Raw genomic sequence first — 20,388 nt, forward strand, 5'->3', positions numbered from 1 at the left:
AGGGTTGATATAATAGGTAGTCTGTAACATTGGACAAAAGCAGGTAAGTAATCACCATAATCAAACATATGAGATTTATGAGTGGCTTGTCTTCAAAAGAGAGGGTTTACATCTGACATGAATAGGTCCTTATCATCAAGACAAATGCTGAAAGAACAGAAGTGTGATTACTAAAGATGAAGAGCAACAAACTATATGAGCACAATCAGGCCTGAAAATGAAGTGTAATGCATTTTATATTTGCAAAGGCTGCTTTTGTTTTTAAGCCACTCTGGAGAACAGCATATTATTATCATGTTCAGTCTGCAAGCTAATGATTCCTTAGTATAATTCTGCAAAACGGTGTCTACTATTCAACACCACCAATATTCTATCAGCCCATTCTTCCTTAGTGCTGTATCATCTTCTTCCCTTCCATCTCACTGAGGACACCTTGTTTTTTCTTCGTATGTGGTACTGAAAAATGAAGACCCATTCTCCCAAAGATCTCAAGCAAATAAGAGACCATAAATACCAACCCATTAACCAATCTGGGATTAAAAGCCAAGATCTCCAAAGGAAATATTCATGATGATTTTCAAATGCCAAGTAGTGCAACGGCTACAAATAAGTTTCCCTTACTTGATCTGTAATGCCTCGACATGCACTGTGATGAGCAATTTTAAAGCTTAAATAAACATTGTTATTAGAAGTAGGATATCTGTTCACAGATCAAATCCTAATAAGATCAATTCCAAAGGATCACCTAAGTTTTATAGTTGTGTTGTAGTGTGATTATATCAAATATCCCTCGTATTAAGTGAGCCCCAGCCTTGGTGTTAGAAATAGTAATGCTTGTTGTGATAGGATTTGATCTGTAATACCATACTATGATAGGGAGGAAAAAGATGGTACACTAATAGGCTATCTGTGTGACAGTGAAATAACTATAAAATGAAGGACATCAGTCAATTCTATTAAAAGCAATCTATATACAGATTGGTTCAGTGGTGAGTTTAACAATGTAAGAGTTCTATCAATAAAAAGAAATCTATGGCAACATTGTATCAAAATCTTGTTCTTATGCCATGGGTCAGAACCAAGACACATGGAATTAAAATATAAAATATCATAGACCACTAGAAATTGTGCTACATACAGGCCTGCATTGAGAAGATTAATTATCTGCTAGAGACAGAAAAGGAAAATGGTAAGAATTGGATGCAAGAGTATAAAGGAATTGAGAAAGAGTTAATAAATGGGTGTAAAGTTAAATACACATATATTTTTGAACACTTTTTTCCTCTATCTTTTGCCATATTTCTTGACTCTTACAACCAAACATTTTCTGGGTCTTGTGGATAAGGACTCTACAACACAAATTTTTGTGCAGTGTGTGGCCATTGACAAGACACTAGAAGCTGGAACTCTTAGCACTAATCTTGATATACTTAAAGGTTAATTTAAAATAGTTTGCATAAACTGAAATGTTCTTGCCAAATCTTTAGGGTTGGTTTTCTCATATTTCACATTATCCTTCTTCATAGCAACCACCAATGCCTGGTCTACAGATTTGGATTTCAGAGGGGCCATTTTTGTCAGCTGAGGTGGTTTCAGAGAAAGGGATGTATGAGAGGACACGTAGTAAGAGGTAATACATACAGAAAAATGAGGGAAGGCATTAGATCTAGAAAAGATCACAAGAACAAATGGCACAAGAGGAGTATAGAGAGATGAATAACCATGTTTGGCAAGAGCTGTGTAGAGTGGAGGAGTAGAAGATAAACTTAGAAGAGCAGGTTGGAACCAGGGAGCGGCAACCTCTGATGCCCAGGCAAAGCATTTAGACCACATCCCAGAGGCCCTCAGAAAACTACTGCAGGTTAGAGCACAGGTAAGATAAGTATAGCAGTGGTTAAAAAGATGTGACTACAGGTAACGGGCAGAGAGGAAAGGAGCAGAAGACCACAGATAAGAGGCTTTACTAATTGTTCCACGTGAGGTCAGAGGGCTTGATCTAGGAGGGTGATAGTGGGAAGAGAAAAGATTAATTTGAGAGGCAGTGTGAAAGATACAAATACTTAAAGCTAGTTTTGTCCTCAATTAAAACCTAGAAAATGGTCATTGTTAAAGAACTACTTACGAGATGCTAAGGATTCTCATGTTGATTGGGAGGTAAACTGTCATTATGATCAAACACATAAGAGGGCATAAAAATTCTAATAACTGATAAAGTCATTTTTAAAGGAAGCTTTCACTAAGCTCAACAGAACCTTGGAAAAAATAAGATTTTTGATATAAGTAAAAATTATTTTTAAGGAGATTATGATTGGTTGCAAGGTGATGAGTATTTTTTAATTTCCAAAATAATTAACTACTGATTTTAGCAAGGCAGTAATAATGACTTATATGATTGACAAATCTATTTTCTCTACTTTTGCAAATCTACTTTTTATATCTGCTTTTGCAGATCTATTTTCTCTACTTTTGCAAATCACTATTGTAACCATATTATTAATCAAAAGCTCTTCTTTTTTGCAAATGTATCTATGAGTAAAACTGTAAAGCAGTATAGATTACAGAAGGCAAATCATGTATTTCTTAGTGTATAAGCCAACTTAGTTTCTATGTTCATTTGCTTAATACATTTTTATTGAGCACATACTACATGATAAGTACTGTGCTGGTGCTGCATGTGCAATGAAGAATAAAAGAGACATGGTCTGCCTATATGAGAGCTCACAGTACAGACAGTCCCAGACTTAGGATGGTCCAGCTTAACAATTTTTAGACTTTCTCATGGTGCAAAAGTGATACACCTTCAAGAGAAGGTACTTTGATACCTACACAACCATTCTGTTTTCCACTTTCAGTAAAGTATTCACCAAATTGCATGGAGCTATTCAATATTTTATTATAAAATAGGCTTTATGTTAGATGATTTTGTCCAACTGTAGGCTAATGTAAGTGTCCTGAGCACATTTAAGGTAGGTTAGGCTAAGCTATGATGTTTAGTAGGTTAGGTGCATTAAATGCATTTTCTACTTAAGATATTTTCAACTTACAATGGGTTTATCAGGATGTATTCCCATTGTAAGTCAAGGAGGATCTGTATAGTGGAAAAAACAGACCGATTTTTTTTTGAATCATCCTAATATGTAATTTAAAATCGGAATAAGCATCCTAAAGGATAATTATAGGACACTCTGAGAGCTTATAATAGGGTGGCTAAACCAAGACTGGGTCTGGGAAGGTGTTTTTAAAGAAACTGTCTTTGAGGTGAAATATGTAAAGATACAGAGGAGTGAAATAGGGAAAAGAGTTGGGGAGAGGGAACTAGAAGAAAAGATGAACAGAGGGAAAGAATACAATAAAATGCATACAATAAAATGACAATACTCTCCGACCTGTTGTGTAATAGTGTCCCATGGTCCCTGTAGCAGTCGCGTCTTATAGCACTCATGAACTCCTTCCCATATGTCCTTCAGAGTTAAAGGTCTCCCATCTGTGAAAGTGCATGGTAAAGACTGAGTTAGTAATTCATGTGACACAATGGTTCTTGGTGTCAATCTAAAACTCTTGGAAGAATATCATGACTTTTAGAAAGATCTTCAGTGCACATGCTATTTATATATCAAGAGAGTGCTATATGAATTACTATTTTCTTCCTGAGGGAAATTTAAACATTCAAGCATCTCAGCTTTGTATCCATCTAGCATTTAAATTATCTGCCCATTTATTGCCTCTAGGAATTTTACAAAATAAATAAAATCCAAATGTGTTTTAGAGAGAACTGACAGATACAAGCAGAGGCAAAGGAACAGACAAACAGATTCCCATATTCACAAAGGTGCACTATGAATACTTTGAATCCTTCGTACTTCCTCTAGTCCTTAAAACAAAGAAGCCATACCCATGCATCTTTCACGTTCTCATGGAGTATCTATAATGTCCCAATCACTCCATCAGGTACCATGGAGAATAGAGATAAGAAAAACACACAATTTCTCCTAACAAGGAGCCTATCATCTACTGAGGAAACTGTGACAAGTATATTATAGTAGAGTAGTCTCTGCCTGAAGAAGACTGACGCTCACTGATGGTCCAAGGAAGAGAGATATTAATACTTGGTGTATATGGCAGGCAGAGAAAAGGACTCTTGGGATGGGAAGGGACAGTAGAACAGGGTTGGCATGAACAGGGCAGTAAAAGCTTTATTGAACAATAATGCTCTTTTTCTTTGTTTCAATTATCCATCTGTATCCACCCAAACGATGTTTTACAAAGACCACTATGGCACTTACATTATACACAAGGTAAGTAAAGTAGAAAAATAGGTATCTAAGTTCTGAAAAGAAAGCAGAAAGAAGAAGTCACCTAAAGATTTCAAACCATACACTGCTGGAAAGAAAGTATCTTAATGCTAGAATCCGGTATAACTTGCTCCATTCAGAGCTATAAGGCCCTCAAGACTCAGGGGTGTGCTCTTTTGGGCTAATGGAGGATATCACTTAAAGATATTTCACATAGCAATATGCTGAATATTTAGACCAAAGAAGTATTTGGTCATCAAGGGCAACAAAGCATAAGGGAAATAATCTACTCAAGAGCTCCAAAAATCACTGTATTAAGACTTTCTAGTATAAGTTTAGAAATGTATGGTGTTGGGGGAAAAAACACTAGATTTGGAATCTGGACTAAGTTTAAATCCTGGTGTTGGCACTTACTCCCTATGTGAGTGCAAATTACTTTGCTTTTAACTTTACCTGCAAAATGAGAAAAATGATCCTTTCTAAGTATTGTTCTTTTGAGGCTTACATTAGTGAATGCACCCAGGACTGTGTTAGGTACACAATAAGAGCTCAATAAATATTAGGAATCTCCTCCCAGCCCTCACACAATCATTCTAGTAATTCTCAAACCTAAAAGATTCATTTCTAGACTGTTATTTCTTAGAATTTTCCCATGTTGCTATACCGTGTATATCATCTTTGATATAGTACTAAACTAATATCATAAGCAGGACATTTCTCATGTTTGACCTAAAAAGTTGAACTTTTCCTCAACCTTTATTTTCAATAAATAGCAATAGAATATTTTGATACATTTTCAATAAGTATCTTCATCTTGGCATTTATCTGGCGGCAGGAGACCATTATCTTGTGATAAATAGTTTTATTCCATTGACATTTCCATGTCTGTAAAATGAACAAGATTTATTCATCCAATTAACATTTGAATGTCATGTTTAGCTACAAGTTAAAAACAAGCTGCCTTCAGTATCTGTGTTATATTTTTTTCTGAACACATTTACAGAGGAGGGCCAAACTCTGCTCTTAAGCACTATGCACCTTCGAAATATGCACATGCCATGCACGCATATGTGTGCGTGTGTCTGTGTGAACGCACGCGTGTGTGTGTACTGGTGTGGGAAGAGGCAAATAAGATCTTAAGTACTTTAGTGTCAAATAGTAAACCAATCAAATTATAGAATGATATGCTTTTAAAATATTTTTTACATGTCAAAGTTAGAAGAAATCAAATACCTGTAGTAGGATAATAAAATGTTAGAGCTAGTATAACCACTAATTTTATAAATAGGGCAGCCAAGGTCTTAGGAAATATGTATCTGCCAAAAGTATGCAGCAGGTTCATGACTGAACTGAAGTCTGAATCCAGATCTCAGGACTCACCAGTGCTCTTCCTGCTGGTCCACGCTGCCTCTGAGGGCTGAGGCATTGCAAATGCTTTATAAATATTTACTGAGTAAATGATAAATGATGAAAAAATGCCTTCCTTAACTTTATTTCCACTAACATAAAGGTTTACAGGCCTAGAGAAGAATGCTGGGTTTCATATCTTCATATCTGATAATCAGTAATGATTTTAACTTTATTCCTTAAAGTATTTCAGGCAGCAATGTAAGTACAGAGTAAATGGTTTGGATACAAGTTAATTTTAGAAGTAGGTGTTTTATATAATTGGGCACCTACTATATGCCAGGCACCTGTGCCAAGCCTTTGCGATAAATCAGTGAGCAAAACAATCATCCCTGTTTTCATGGAGGTTACATTCTGCCTTGGGGTGTGTGTGTGAGAGAGAGATAATAAACAATAAACACAATAAACAAGTAAACTGTATATTATCTTAGGAGGTGATACATACTATGGTGAAAAGGACAAGTAGAGCAGGCTAAGAAGTGCCAGCCAAAGGTGGATTTGCAATTTTAGACTTCAGTGAGAAAGTAACTGTGTGAAAAAAATGGGAGGCACAGCGTTCCAGGGAGAGGCACCAACCAGTGGAAAGACCACCAGGGCTGGGTAGGGGATCACTAGCACCACATGAATATCACTAACATTCGTCACTTACAGACAATGACTTAAAAAAAACACACATAACTTTATCAAGATATAATTCACATACATACAATTCGCCCATGTTAAGTGTACAATTCAATTATATTCATAGAGTTGTGCAATCATCACCTCAATTAATTTCAGAACATTTTCATCACCTTAAAAAACAACAACAACAAAAACAGCTGGGCACAGTGGCTCACGCCTGTAATCTCAGCACTTTGGGAGGCCCAGGTGGGAGGATTGCTTAAAGCCAGAAGTTTGAGAGCAGCCTGGGCAACAAAGTGAGACTCCATCTTTACAAAAATGTGGCTATATAGGGAAGGGCAGAGACAAGAGGCCAGGAAAGTATTTACCTCAGTAGAGTCCTTCAGCTGCAGTCCCAGTGAGGCCTGGCAAAGCTTTATTTCTTTTTCTTCAGAAAAAGCGCTATTTTCTTCTCACCCCTACTTTCTAAACCAACTTGAGTGCTTTTCTGATTGTTGTAACCAGAGCTTTGTTTGAAAAGTAGACTCTTCAAATGAGGAAACCAATGGAAAAATTGGTAACATAATGGCGCAAGTCTGTTATACAACCACAATGATGCAACTGCTTGAGATGGCTTAGACAGTCGTGATCTCCATGAATACCCTCTCCAAACCATGGTCTCCAACTTCCAAAATCTAACCTCCTTAAAAAAACTGAGGAAGGTCAACAAGTAATTGTAATACCATTGTTAAAATATCTGCTTCCTCTAGGCCCATAATGGCTATCTCAAGGGCCACTGCAAAGTCTCTTTAGCACCTCTCAAAGTTCTGTGTTTGGCACCCCCTGCTGGTGGCATGCTAGGCCTGGTGGGACTACAAGTATTTAAAACAAGCATATCAAGTCTTAAATATTCAAAAGACCACTGTTCCTCAAAATAGTCACCTAGGGAGGTTACCTTACTATTCAGCAAATTCAGCCAATATTTATTCCAACAATGCTGTAATTCTGTCAATGGAACTGCCTTTGAACTTTTGAACTGCCTTCAGAGCCAGACAAGTAACTAATTACTTACTAGTCCCAAATAGGTTTAAATCAAAGGGAAAAAAATTATACTTATTTTATTCTATATATTTGGTTCCAAATGATTTTGTTGTCTCCAAACAAATTCACCTTTAATGGGCAACCATCTTCCAACTTTTAGCCACAAGGACTGGAAGAAGTTTCAAAACCAGCAGTTCCCAAAATACGTTGAGTAATCAGAGTATGGTTGGCAAAAGTATATAATTTTGCTTTTCCTCTGTATCTCTGCAAATCTCTCCAGTTTCTGCTGACCACTTACACTGTAAAAGGTCTGGGTAAATATAGTTTTGTCTCTATGACAACAATGACCTAATGAGGTATGATGCGGTTTCTGTTCCCTAAGCCTTCATCACTGGTTTGCCTAATCACAGTTTACACCTTCATCATCAAAGACATACAAAAGTTAGTTTCTGAGATGTTTCACAGAAAAACAAAAAGATCTAACTTGATAAGCAATATGTTCAAAATCCTGGCATACATTATTGATATCTAAAATGCTTTCAAATATGATCGTGACTCTATTTCGAAAGCAAAATGGATACTTGAGAAATCCCACTGAAACAATTAAACTAGGATATTTCTATATGTATAAAGAACCGCATCATATAAACAAAGCAGAAACTTGAAGAATATTGTACATATCCACTTATTTATGAAAACTGAAGACTCAAGACTTAAAATATGGACATAAATACTTGGTTAAGTACATAAAACACATTATTATGTGCCTGCATGTTCAATTCAGAGCATCTTCAATCAGAAACTTTAACCCATGTTAAGAGAGTCTATATTTTTTGCGTCTGGCCTCAGTCAGAGGAGACATAAGCTTACTCAATCAACAACCCCTTCGTTTCAGATCCAAGATACTTGATCGCACCAATTTTAACATGCTTAGAAATTTCATTAATCACATTGAGGCTGAGTAGCTCAGTAAAATCCCCTGAATACTTGAAAAAGAAGTAGAAGCCAAAATAATTTCAGTAGTAACCTACATAGTGAGCATGGTAAACTGAGATCATTTATATAACAAGTGTTTAGTGAGTGCCTACTATGTGCCTATATCACTTGGAATGATAATACACATTTAAGCTAATGGAATGTCCTGTCAGTAATCTAAAATGTCAATGACAAAAGAAGAAGAGACATTAGGTGAAAAATAGAATAATTAAAAAGTACAATCTTTAGCAACTGCCAGTAGCATTTAACATTTTCATATAAAATCTCTCAATTGAATAATAATCCACATGTCAAGTAATCTATATACTACTCAAAATGTGCAGCTTTCTAAATTAAATTTTGCAGGGCTATTAGTTTTCATGAAGCCAATAACAGCATGAGATATTTCACCAGCACTATCTAACTCTAGTGCAAGCATGCTGGAGTCACCTTTATCCTTGTTGTGCATGGTTTCACCAAAATTTTTTAACTCCTAAAATGAAGACTAGAGAGAGTATAAATAATTCAGAGTAAGTTTAAGAATAATGTTCTGAATGCGGCCACTAGAAACAAAAAGGAAAGAGTGGATTTTTCACAATGAAAGATGTCATTATTCAATATATTGTCTTCAACAGAGCTTTGAAAGATATAAAAATTCATGTCATACTCCACAGTAAGGCAGAGATGAAGCTCCACCAAAGGAGAAAATTCATTTTTGCTTCAGTGAGAAAATTATATTGTGATACGAAATGAGTGCAATTGTTCATGTACATTCATATCAGCTACTATACTGGCTAATTCTGTAACTTTTATTTATTCCTATAAGCATTTTAGGACTTTGTATCTTTATTGATCTCAAGAAATCTAAATGAAATTCCAAAAATATGAACTATGGCAACTTCCCTTTGCTTGCATATAACATCAATTAATTAATTTAACCTATATGGTTCTTAAATTTCAGTTATTTGAATGAAAGTGTCGTGCAGTGAAAATGGGCTATAGAGTTTAAGTCCCAGCTCTATAGTTTTCTATGTACCCTTGAATAAATAATTTAACCCCTCTGAGCAGTTTTTGTCTTCACATGAGCATAATAACAGTTCCGACCATCTAATTTTAGTATGAAGATCTGGATATATAATTTGGCTAGCATGATTGAAAGGCACTAAGTGTCAAGCCCCATTTCCAATATAAGCTCAGAATCCTCAAAACTCTGAAATCAGTATTATTGCTAACTCAATTTTTTTTTCAGGTGATGAAAGAAAGGAAATGGCAAAGTAAATAATTTGCCCGAGGTCATAAGGTTAGTCAGCAGCAGAGCTACGAATCAGAACCAAAGTTTTCTGACTCTAGACCATGCACTTTTCACCACTACATTATATGTGTTTCTGTGGACAGGAGTTCTTTGTAAAGTGTAAAGTTATACATGCATATTAGTTGTATTGTTCTTGTTGCTACTATTACTAGTGGTCCCCATCAACACTGCCTAACCTATGAGTACATGGAATTTTTCCTTTCGTGGTTTTCTTCCCAAGCCTGGCTCACCCTTTCCCCTATCACTCATGGACAAATCCCATGTCCAGCCAAGGCCTCTCTTGATCAACACAGCTCAAGGTAATCCCAAGCCCTGGTGCCTTTTACCTCTCTTATGGTCCTTAACATATTCTACTTGTTATAGTGAATTTCAGACCTATCTTGTTTCCCTCACTAGACTGTAAGCTCCTTGATGGTATTATCCATCTCAATTTCCTTTATTTATCTCAGCATTTCAGAAACATATTCATGCCTTATGTATAAATATTTTCAAATGAATGAACAGATGAAAGTTCAACATTATATCTAGAGTAATTAGCACATTCTAAGAATGGCTGAATGATCATAATAAAATTAATTGATTAAATGTTTTACATTTATACTTTTAAAAACCCTCATACTCAATAAATCCATAGCATTAAGCAGATGCAGCTATAGCAGATATGTGATTTCTCAGTATCCAAACATACTACCAATTTGAGAGATAAATTCCAAAATAAGTAGGAAGCTGAGCCCCGTTTCTACCACTAAAGCTACAGGGAGGCAGATATTCCCTTGCCTTGTCATTCTACCACCTTCAGTTGACTCTATGACCTACCCTTCAATAAGCCTTTTCCTGCTTATCAAATTATTTGCAACCAGGGATAACACATCTAATATAGTAAAAATAGATGGTTTAAAAGTCTTGCTTAATACATATTTTCAAAATTATTAGCTTAAAATGCTATATATTTGTCTAGCAATCTTGAATAGGAAAAATAAATGTTAACATGGTTTTTAATTACACGAGAAAGTTTATGTGTGTTACAATCTATTTTTATGAACATATGCCCAACAGCACAAAAAGGAGCAATTGTGAATCATCTTAAACTGTCCACATACAGTGTTAAGAAACGTGGAATAATGCAAGTGATGTTATACCCTTCCATTTAAATTAAGTAAATCACTTAACCTATTAGAAGTATATATAAGACCATTTTGATGAACCTCTGAATAAGAAAATGGTCCCAAGGGAAGCAACATTGGGTCCACAAGATACCTCGGACATCAGCCCTGTGATACCACTATTGATCCAGAAATCTAAGAACCATACTACCAGCTGGATATCTACAGCCTGAGGTCTCCTGGTTCTAAAGCAGAAGACAGTCTATTTTCTTTTTTTTTTCCCCCCCTAAGACAAGAGTCTCATTCTGTCACTGCAGTGGCATGATCTTGGCTCACTGCAACCTCCGCCTCCTGGGTTCAAGCCATTTTCCACCTCAGCCTCCCCAGTAGCTGGGATTACAGGCATGCGCTACCACGCCCAGCTAATTCTATTTTATTTTTAGTAGAGATGGGGTTTCACCATGTTAGCCAGGCTAGTCTCGAACTCTTGACCTCAGGTGATCCACCCGCCTCGGCCTCCTAAAGTGCTGGGATTACAGGCGTGAGCCACCGCACCTTGCCAACACTCTATTTTCAATCCTATCCAAAGTATTCTGAGGTTTTGATTCCAAACTCTTGAGATTAATACTCAGCAATTTGTACTCCTGGCTTTCCTCAAACATTATCCCCACTTTATGGACTATTACTACTATGTTACTCTATACCAGAACTTTGAATACCCTTCTTCCACCATCCAACCTGTTCTCCTTCTCGTGGAATGCAGTCTCTGCCTTCTCAAAACAGCACCTAACATATAGACTTGAACACTGCTTTGATGACTTTGAAGGAACAGAGAAACAATACATGAGTTACAAGTTAGGCAGTGATTTGTTTCAGCATATTTTAAAGAGAGGCTAATGAGATTTGTGTTGTGCACACAGTAGGCACTTACGTATATTTTAATAGGTATTTCAAACAGGGCTCATTTTGCCAATAGTAAGCAAAGATAAGTTTTTTCCATATGGCACAAATATTCACCTAAGAAAGCTAAAATACAATCTCTTACAGGTTAATAAAATTAATGTACTTACCTTGCTATTTTCTCTCCATCTAAAATCTCTTGCCTTTTGTTTATGTGGCTAAGCAATACTCTGCTTAGAATAAACCTTTTGGCTAATTAGCTGTCTCTGTAGTTTTACTTCCCATTTCTTTAGCATCTGTCCTTTAGTACATTTTCAAAACAGGGCTTGATTTTTCAATGAGATTCTATTGCTATCATATGTTCTAACCCAGCATGTGACTTCTATCCTAATTCCCTATAATGTTTCAAATATTTACATGGTTCAACAAATAATTCTCACTAGATTTCCTCTATTATTTGGACTTTTCAGTTTAAATATATTTGTATTAAATAATTTTTCATTATTTTTAAAAATAACTTTCACTGTTTGCTCTTCAAATTCATTTCAATCCCTAGAATCTATTTTTAATTCACCAAAATTCATGTTACGGTTCATTATCATGACCTTGGCTAGATTTACTGTCTACATAAACATATGTGTAACATAAATATAAATATATGAACTTTCTTAAAAGATTCTTTACAATCAAATAAGACCCTAAATTAAATTATCTGTCAAATAATTTTCTATTTTCTGCTCACTGTAGTAATTAACTAGAGTCATTTTTGCCCCAGTCTTTAAATACTTCTCTAACCCACTATTTTTCTTCCTATTCAACAAGCTACCTTAACCTTAACTCTTACCATACTTGCAATAATACTTTTTTCCCTGAAAATACGTTCTTCCCAACTCATTTTCTCTAAGAGGTTATTGTGTTTAAATTGTTATAAAATGAATAACAAAAACAATGAAAAAGCCAAATTCCTTTTTTTTTTTTTTTTTTTCCAAATTTCATTCTCACCCTTCAATTCCTTTTCTTTCTGTTTTACTCAGGCACAATTTCTAGGAAATCTTTCCTCTGGTCTCATTCACATCTGCTCAAACTCTTTCACTTTTTCTTTATACCTTCCAACCCCTTCCTATCCATTATCTCTTCCATAATTTGACCTCAACATATCTTTTCAACTATTTGTTCCATAATTCATCCTAAGTGAGCCCCTACTCCAAACTGGTCCTTCACTGTTCCCCAAATATGGTGGGCTCTCTCCAGCCCCCATAGCTTGGCACTCACTGTCCTCCCATTCTACAATGCTTTTCCTAACTTCTTCAAGAAACCCAACCTGCGGCTGTCCTCTACAAGCTGTTGGACAGAACTACGGCTATTCTACTTTTACTCTTCAGCTTCCTCCAACCCCTATCTTTCCTGTTTTGTTGTCATTCTCCTCTATGCACTCCAAAGACTTCCTCTTGTTGTAAACCATGGACAATCCTTTTCCTCCTTGATGATTTATATGCTGCTTTAATTCCAAACTTTCCATTATTCTTTCTTTATCCTGGCCTTTATCTTAGTTTGGTTCATGCTGCCTTCGAGAAAGAACTATTCTCTGATTATTTCTTTTGCCTCATTTCTCCATGAGCATCCTTCAGGCCTACAACAAGTGGACAAATCTTTCACATGAAATATTTAGGCTACATTTTTAATTCTATATCCTTATTTCCTGGGCCAATAATAGAATGGTCTCCATAAAGGACAGCCATTCCTTTGCTGAATGGAGGAAATGATTCCTCCTCTATTCAAATGGCCCTGCTGACTAATTAAAGAAATATGTCAAAACAGCTCCCAAGAAGAACCCATACGTGATCCAAAGAATTAAATGTTTTGAAAATAAGAAGAGCCACTTGGTCCATTTTTCAATAGAGATTGAGAACAAAGGAAAAGAAAGAGATGAATCAGAATTATAGACATTTCTAGCTAACTGTAAGAAGAAAATATTTAAGCCGAGGCCTCTGGTAAGGCAAAGGCCATCATGTATGTGCCTAAGGGTTTTACCACCTTTGAAACATTTGCCACTAGCTTTGATCAAAGTTGAGCCCTCAAAAGGGAAAATGAGACATAAAAAGGTCGAGGAATAAGAATGATAGGGAGTGGATAGAAGGCTTTGGCATGATACAAAAAATTCTTTAATATGGTATGCTTCAAAAACAGTGGGGAAAAGAAAAAGAAAACAAACAAACAAACAAAAAAACAGCATGCACTTGAAGATGTCAATGCTTTGTGGGAGTGGATTTACTAAACTACAAGGCACTATTCCAATGTAGGCTATTTATTATTATTCAACAGATGTGCAATTACGTCTCACCCTCTGCTGAGTGATAAATGGTATTAACTGTGTCCCACCACCTCTCCCAAACCTACAATGACAGAAGTAGTTAGAGAAAAACAGAACATTGGGATGGAAGGGCTTATTTCTTCTCTTAAATCCACATTGCCTACTTGGTAACTGAGCTCCTGTACACCAAAGTAGTAGAAATGAGAGGCAGAAGCAGAATGCTGTCTCAACTTGGCTGTCTGCCTTCAAGGATTAAATAAAAATGCGTGTTTATAGAAGTGGAACAGCTGCTTCAGCTAGTTTGGATACCCACTTTTGAGTCCTCAGGATGTTCTATTTTTCTAAGTCCACTACTCTTATAGTCTCTGAAAATTATCAGACTAAAGAGTAAAGATACATAGATGGTTTGGGTCCTAGGTCTCCTGGAGACAACAGAATTACTTCCGCCTTCAAAACCTGGCATAGCAGTTGAAGTAGGCACCATCACAATATTTCCATTCTTGGGCTGTATTTTTTAAATGGCTAGAAATTCTTCATTATCGTTTCACTTAAATACTTGATGCTGTGCCACAGTTGAATAAGCCATATATATATACATATATCTTATACACATATACACACAAAGCCATAAATAAAGCTTCTCACTTTGTAGGCACTCAATATTAATTTCCTTCACTCTTGTTTTTATATTGAAGCTCTATGTTCCAGCATATCATTTTATAGATATAAACAAATATTTCTGCTATAGTGCAAGTTGTGATATAATAGAATATATGATATGATATGACATGGCATGACATGGGAGTGACAAGAATAGATGGCATGTTAACTGAGTCTTGGGCTACTAGTAATTGGCCTGGTGGAAACTGGACCATATAAAGAAAAGGAACTCAAAGTCTAAGGGATTTGCATTTCGAGAAACAGTAAAGATTTCTTCTGAAATTGAAGCAAGTTGATACAAGAAAGGGTAATGTAAATTTAAATGGAAACTATTTATTACTTGTTTTGCTTTTCCTTAAAAAAAATAGGGACAGGGAGAAAATTTAGAGCAAAGCAGAGAAATTAATTTTTACTAACAATCAAATGCAAAAGAAATTATAAATATCTGTCAAAAACAAGGCTAAGTGAACTATTTTTGAAGCAACAAAAAAAAAAAAAGACCCCTGGGCAAGAAATTTTACAGTCATCCTCTTTCTAGGTCGGAACTCTCTTAGAATGAGACAAAGAAAAATCCGGGCCTGGAATAAGAGGAAGACATTAGGAATCCTTTCACCACACTGACAGAGATTTGTTTAACAAACAGACGAAGGGTCAGAGTAATCAGATATCACAGGAAAAGGTAAGGAGAATAAAAAAGACTGAGAGGAATAAATGAAAAATTGTGACTCCAGAGTAAAGGTTGATACATTTTAAAAATATCCATGAGGTTAAGTTAGGTGGAAAGAAAAAATAAATTATTAGAATATGATAAAGGAAAGAAAGAACCATTCTTCATGTTTCTCCACCAGAAAGCATTCAGTATGCTGCACAAAAATTAAATTTGATATTTTAAGGTACCTGAACAAGCACTAAATGAATTCTGGGCCAAAATAAAATTTTAAATTCCTGATACCCACTCTATACAACACAAAGCAGTGGTCGGGGCGGGGGGCGGTGAATGCTTCCACATAAAAATAAACGACTTGTTTTGGTTTACCTTTATAAGGCATAAATGGAGGGCATTGTAAAAGTATACGAATAGAAGCCAAGAATGCTAATTGTGTTTTTTTAAAAGAATAGAAAATCATGAAGGAAGGATCACAGAAACTACACCAATGTCATTAAAATATAATTGGACTTGCAGGAACAATTACTGTGCTGTACTGTAAGGGGAGCTGTTGGCACATAAGAGCAAAGCACACATATGAGCTCATCAGCCGGCCTTGGCAAGACCCACTTCCAGCTAGAAGCAGTCATGTTTCAACACCTCTGATTCCCTAATGCTGACAAGCTAAACAACTTGTTTTGTCTCTGGGAGCTCTTCTCTGGTGATTAACTGCTTATGGTGAATACTAATTATATGAAAGTACAGTATTGAAGAAGTAATGTCCTACTTCCTCTACCTGCAGCCTCGACTTGTCTCTGAATCTAGAAGGCAGAGCCATTGCAAACCAGAACCAAGAAAGACATTTTCCTCCCCATGAATAAACAAATGTATCTCCTACTTTTTAGTATAGCACAGCTCACTGACAAGAAACTTCCTTTAACCTCTGGGCTCTAAACCAAATATAATTACCATAAAATGAGTGTTTTAAAGGCTTGTAATAATGATATGGATAAATCCACAGCAAGAATTTGTGAATTAGTGAACTATCAGTGTCCTCCATTCCCCATGTCCCATGTTGAAAATTTACCCCAAATTGTCAGTTCTTAGGAACTGCACCTCAGATTAAAATCTTCTCACCAGGGAGTCTATGAGAATTTCTTCTTGTGTTTTAAATCCTAAGTGCTTGTTAAACTGCCAACACTGCAAAATTAGAGACCATTAAACAATATAAGGCAGCAAGTGATTAAATCTACCAAACACACATTCAAGCAGCTTAAGCTACTTTTTAATTAAAAATAAAATATCATTGGCTAAATTCAGATGTCTTAGCTATCCAGAAAAAAAGTTAGAAGGCTGTTCAAAATGCATAATGTTGCTGACAAGCCAGATACAAAAGGAGAAATAGGGCAAGGATTTGGCGGAACAGGAGGCTCCTCTTGGTCCCTGGGTCTGGGTGGCAGCACATCCCAATGCTGACCCGGTTTAGGCAGCGGACTCTAAACGGGAAGTCATGGCTGCGCTGCAGGGTGAGGACGCCATGTGGCTGCTGATTAAATAAGCTTTATTAGCTAAGGCCTCCAAGGAGACAGGGTGTTCCACCTTCTTGGCAAGGGAATGAGTTGAGTAACAGCATCGCAGGAAGCTAAGGCATTGGAGATGTATACATGGCTGAAGGAAATGTCAGTGATATTTTTAAATACAGCTTAAGCTAATTGATAAACATTTCTTAAAATAATTATTAGCTTTTGGGGAAGGAGGCACAGGGGCTTCTGAGTTAATGGGATCATCTGAGATTAAAAGAAATTTTTACTATAAAGTTAGAAGTAAATAAACATTGTAGCTTTAAGTTGTTCCTACATGTTTAAAGTAAAGAAAAAGGGCCAGGGGGCTTAGTCAACTTCAGGCAAAAGGCCAAGAATCTGAAGATCAGACTTAAGGCTGGGATGATATCATTCACGCTAAAGTCTTGATACCCTTTCTGAAGCATGAGAAAATTTACTGGTAAAACCTTACCTCACCCACAGTTTTCTTATTTTTAACTCTATTTTTTTTCCTCTGGAGAATAATTTTTCGAATATGCTTTTTGCTTTATATGTAAATGTTATAAATTTACTTTCAGCTTCAGACATGGTCTTACCTAAAAAGCTTGCCCTAAAGTAAAGTACAGGCACTTGGTAGCTACAGGAATATAAGACATGATACTCATATTTAATCACTTTGGATGCTGCTGCAGTTTCAATCACTTCACAATCATCTGAGGGTAGCTCGAAAGCCTCCTGAAAAAAAGCAAAAACAAAATGAAAATGGGTTTGTTAATAAGAAAAGTACTAACATGGAGAGGAAAAGAGGAGATTTTCTTCTTGCAAAATAACAGTTAAATAAATATAAGGCTATGAGACAAGGAAAAGGGAGTTTCCCATATTAATGTTTAACATTTGAGTCCTGGGTAAATAGTAAAACCAGAAAACATTAGCATTAAGTAATTCCAGATTGTTTTTGAGACACAAAGAAGCTCTGCATAAAGAAAAAGAAAGGAAAAAAAAATCCAAAAAGATCTATTGCCTGAAAAATCTTTACTGTACAATTTTAGCAACAAGATGATGGCTATACAAGCTACCTTCTTCCCTACCTGTGAAAGCTAAAAACATCCTAACAATTGAACAAGAGGCTGTGAAATGTCCCTAAAGATTCTATTGTACTTGCCAAAAGATGATTCATTGTGTGCTGAACAATTCCCAGTTCCATTTTGAATAAGAAAGTTATTTTGCAAGAGGTTGAATTTGTTAGGTATATTTCAAAACCTGAGATGATTCTGTTTTCCTCATTATTGTGCTATCTTTGGCATATTTCTACAATAAATCTTGATTTATAATAGAGTAGATGGCAAATATTCATGTCAACTTTGGAAACAGAGTTTTGTAAGCAGAGATGATGATAGTCATCTCACGTCTCACGTGATCATTTTTTACTGTTTTTTGTTGGGGGCCTTTAAAAGAATGTATCTTACTGTTTAGAAGCAATTAATTGGACATGTTGAGTCAGAGTCTGGTTCCATCCACATTCACTTATTTATTGGGGTTGAAGAATTTCCTTTGAAATTAAATTAGTACTAGAAGGAATGAAGCAGGTTGGTTTAGCTCATTTCTACCTCTCATTAAAATAGTAACAACAATGAACAATCAGAAATAACCAAGGAAAGATTTCACACTTTATCAATATGAAATAAGGTTTCCTGTGGAGATAAGCAAAGCCCCAGACTACTTTCAAGATCTGTATCTCCTTTACAGATAATTCTGTAATTCCCTACTCACAGTCAGTTCACTGGGGAGATATTACAATGGATAAATCACAACTGGAGATGTTTACAAAATATTTTTCACTAAACTCCAGTAAACACCATCAATTAAACACAATAAAATAACCAGAGAGAAATTATGGAAATAAATATGCCAGATACAGAAAATTAATACAGTAGCAAGAAAAAGAGTTTTGTATTTTGTTTTGGTTTTAAATTTTCATTAGGCATAGGTATCTGTACCTTCTATTACATCAATTCTTTTAACCAAATTCTTTCTTTTTGGTTAATAATTGGGTTGCTTAGCATTTATAATTTCCTTTCTTTCTTAATATTATAAAATAATTCTATCTTGGTGGTAAAAATTACAAATATTGCACAAGTACATAAAAGAAAAAATGAAATTCCCCTCATCCCAGCACTCCTATACCTCATATACATCATTAACAGGCCAGAGTGTATTTTTTTAGACTTTTTGATTTTTGGCACACAAACACATAGACACATATACACCTCCTCCCCACCCCCGCCCCTGCTTAAATCCTGCTATATATACATATGATCCTAGAGTGGATATTTTCACTCATGGGCATCCTGCCACGTGCTGCCAAGTCACTGCTATAGATTTAGTGCCTTTTAATGCCTTCTCTATATTTCACTGCATGACCACACCATAGTTTTTTTTTTTAACATTTCCATATTGCTAGATATTTTAGGTTGATTATAGTTTTCTGCTACTGACAAATAAGGCTGCAATGAGTATCACAGCACATATACCCTTGCACACCTCTATTTTTTCTATGGTGCAGATTCCTAAGGGTGGAATCACTGTATCAAAGGGTATGAGCATTTTAAATCTCAAGAGATACTGAATCTCAGAAATTCCATCCTCAGAAAAAGGCTGTATCAATTTATATTCCCAGCAAAAATGTCTGAGAATGCTCTTTTCCTATGTCCAATAAATACTGAATATTGTTTTTAATTTTTGCCTACTGATGAATTTTTAAGTATCAATTTCTTATTGTTTTAATTTCTAGTTTCTTGGTTACTTACTAGTGAAGGCAAGCAGCTATTCATATGTTTATTGGTAATTTGTATTCTCCCATGATTTGCTTGTTTTTACTCTACTATATTCTGATTGTTTGCATTTTTCTTATTGAATTATATAAACTGTTTGTATATTGGAAATAATAACTTACTATTAGAGATAAATATGTATGTCTGCACCATAGAAAAATAGGTGTGCAAGGATATATGTGAAATATAGACATATGTACACACATATATATAAAACACTTTCTCTCTGTTTTCTTTCAACTGTTTGTTGTACTTTTTTATCACAAAGGGTTTTCTTTTTAACTTTCACCTAGTCAAATCTGTACATTTTCTGTTTATAGCTTCTAAGTAACATGTCTTCATCAGAAGGCTTCCTGCTGTATCCCACCTCAGTCTTACAAATTATAAAGATGTTAAATTTCTTTACTATATACATGTTTTTAAACTAAAATTTAGATCATTAATCCAACTGATTTTTGTTTTGTATATAGTGTGAGGTAAGAAATTCTCCTAGATGATTTCAATAGTTCATCTTCTTTCCACTGATTTTAAATGTCACCATACCTCTCTCTCTCGCTCTGTGTGTGTGTGTGTGTGTGTGTGTGTGTGTTTATTCTCTAATCTTCTCTATTGAGCCATTTCTCTTCTTAGACCATCACTGTGCAATTCTTAAGTGCATACTGAATCGAAGGATTTGGGTCATTAATTTCTACAGAAAAGTGCAGAAATAGACTGTCTGAGACCCAGTGCTGCTAGTAAAGATACAATTTTTGAAAAAAATTTCTTC

The 20,388-nt window shown here is 35.6% G+C and overlaps 1 protein-coding gene across 10 annotated transcripts in view; it reads right to left on the bottom strand.

Moving 5' to 3' along the window:
- Nucleotides 1-20,388, bottom strand: part of LOC105475055 (autophagy related 10) — a 304,793-nt gene that overhangs the window by 74,448 nt on the left and 209,957 nt on the right. For all 10 annotated transcript variants that reach the window (XM_011729993.3, XM_071098718.1, XM_011729991.3 and 7 more), the window contains 2 exons: nt 17,388-17,526; nt 3,387-3,484 (listed from right to left, as the gene is read on the bottom strand). In XM_011729993.3, coding sequence (XP_011728295.2) covers nt 3,387-3,484; nt 17,388-17,526 — 237 coding nt within the window. The remainder of the gene's footprint in view (nt 1-3,386; nt 3,485-17,387; nt 17,527-20,388) is intronic.

This window comes from Macaca nemestrina, chromosome 6 (genome assembly GCF_043159975.1).
Source record: "Macaca nemestrina isolate mMacNem1 chromosome 6, mMacNem.hap1, whole genome shotgun sequence".
Lineage (NCBI taxonomy): Eukaryota > Metazoa > Chordata > Mammalia > Primates > Cercopithecidae > Macaca > Macaca nemestrina.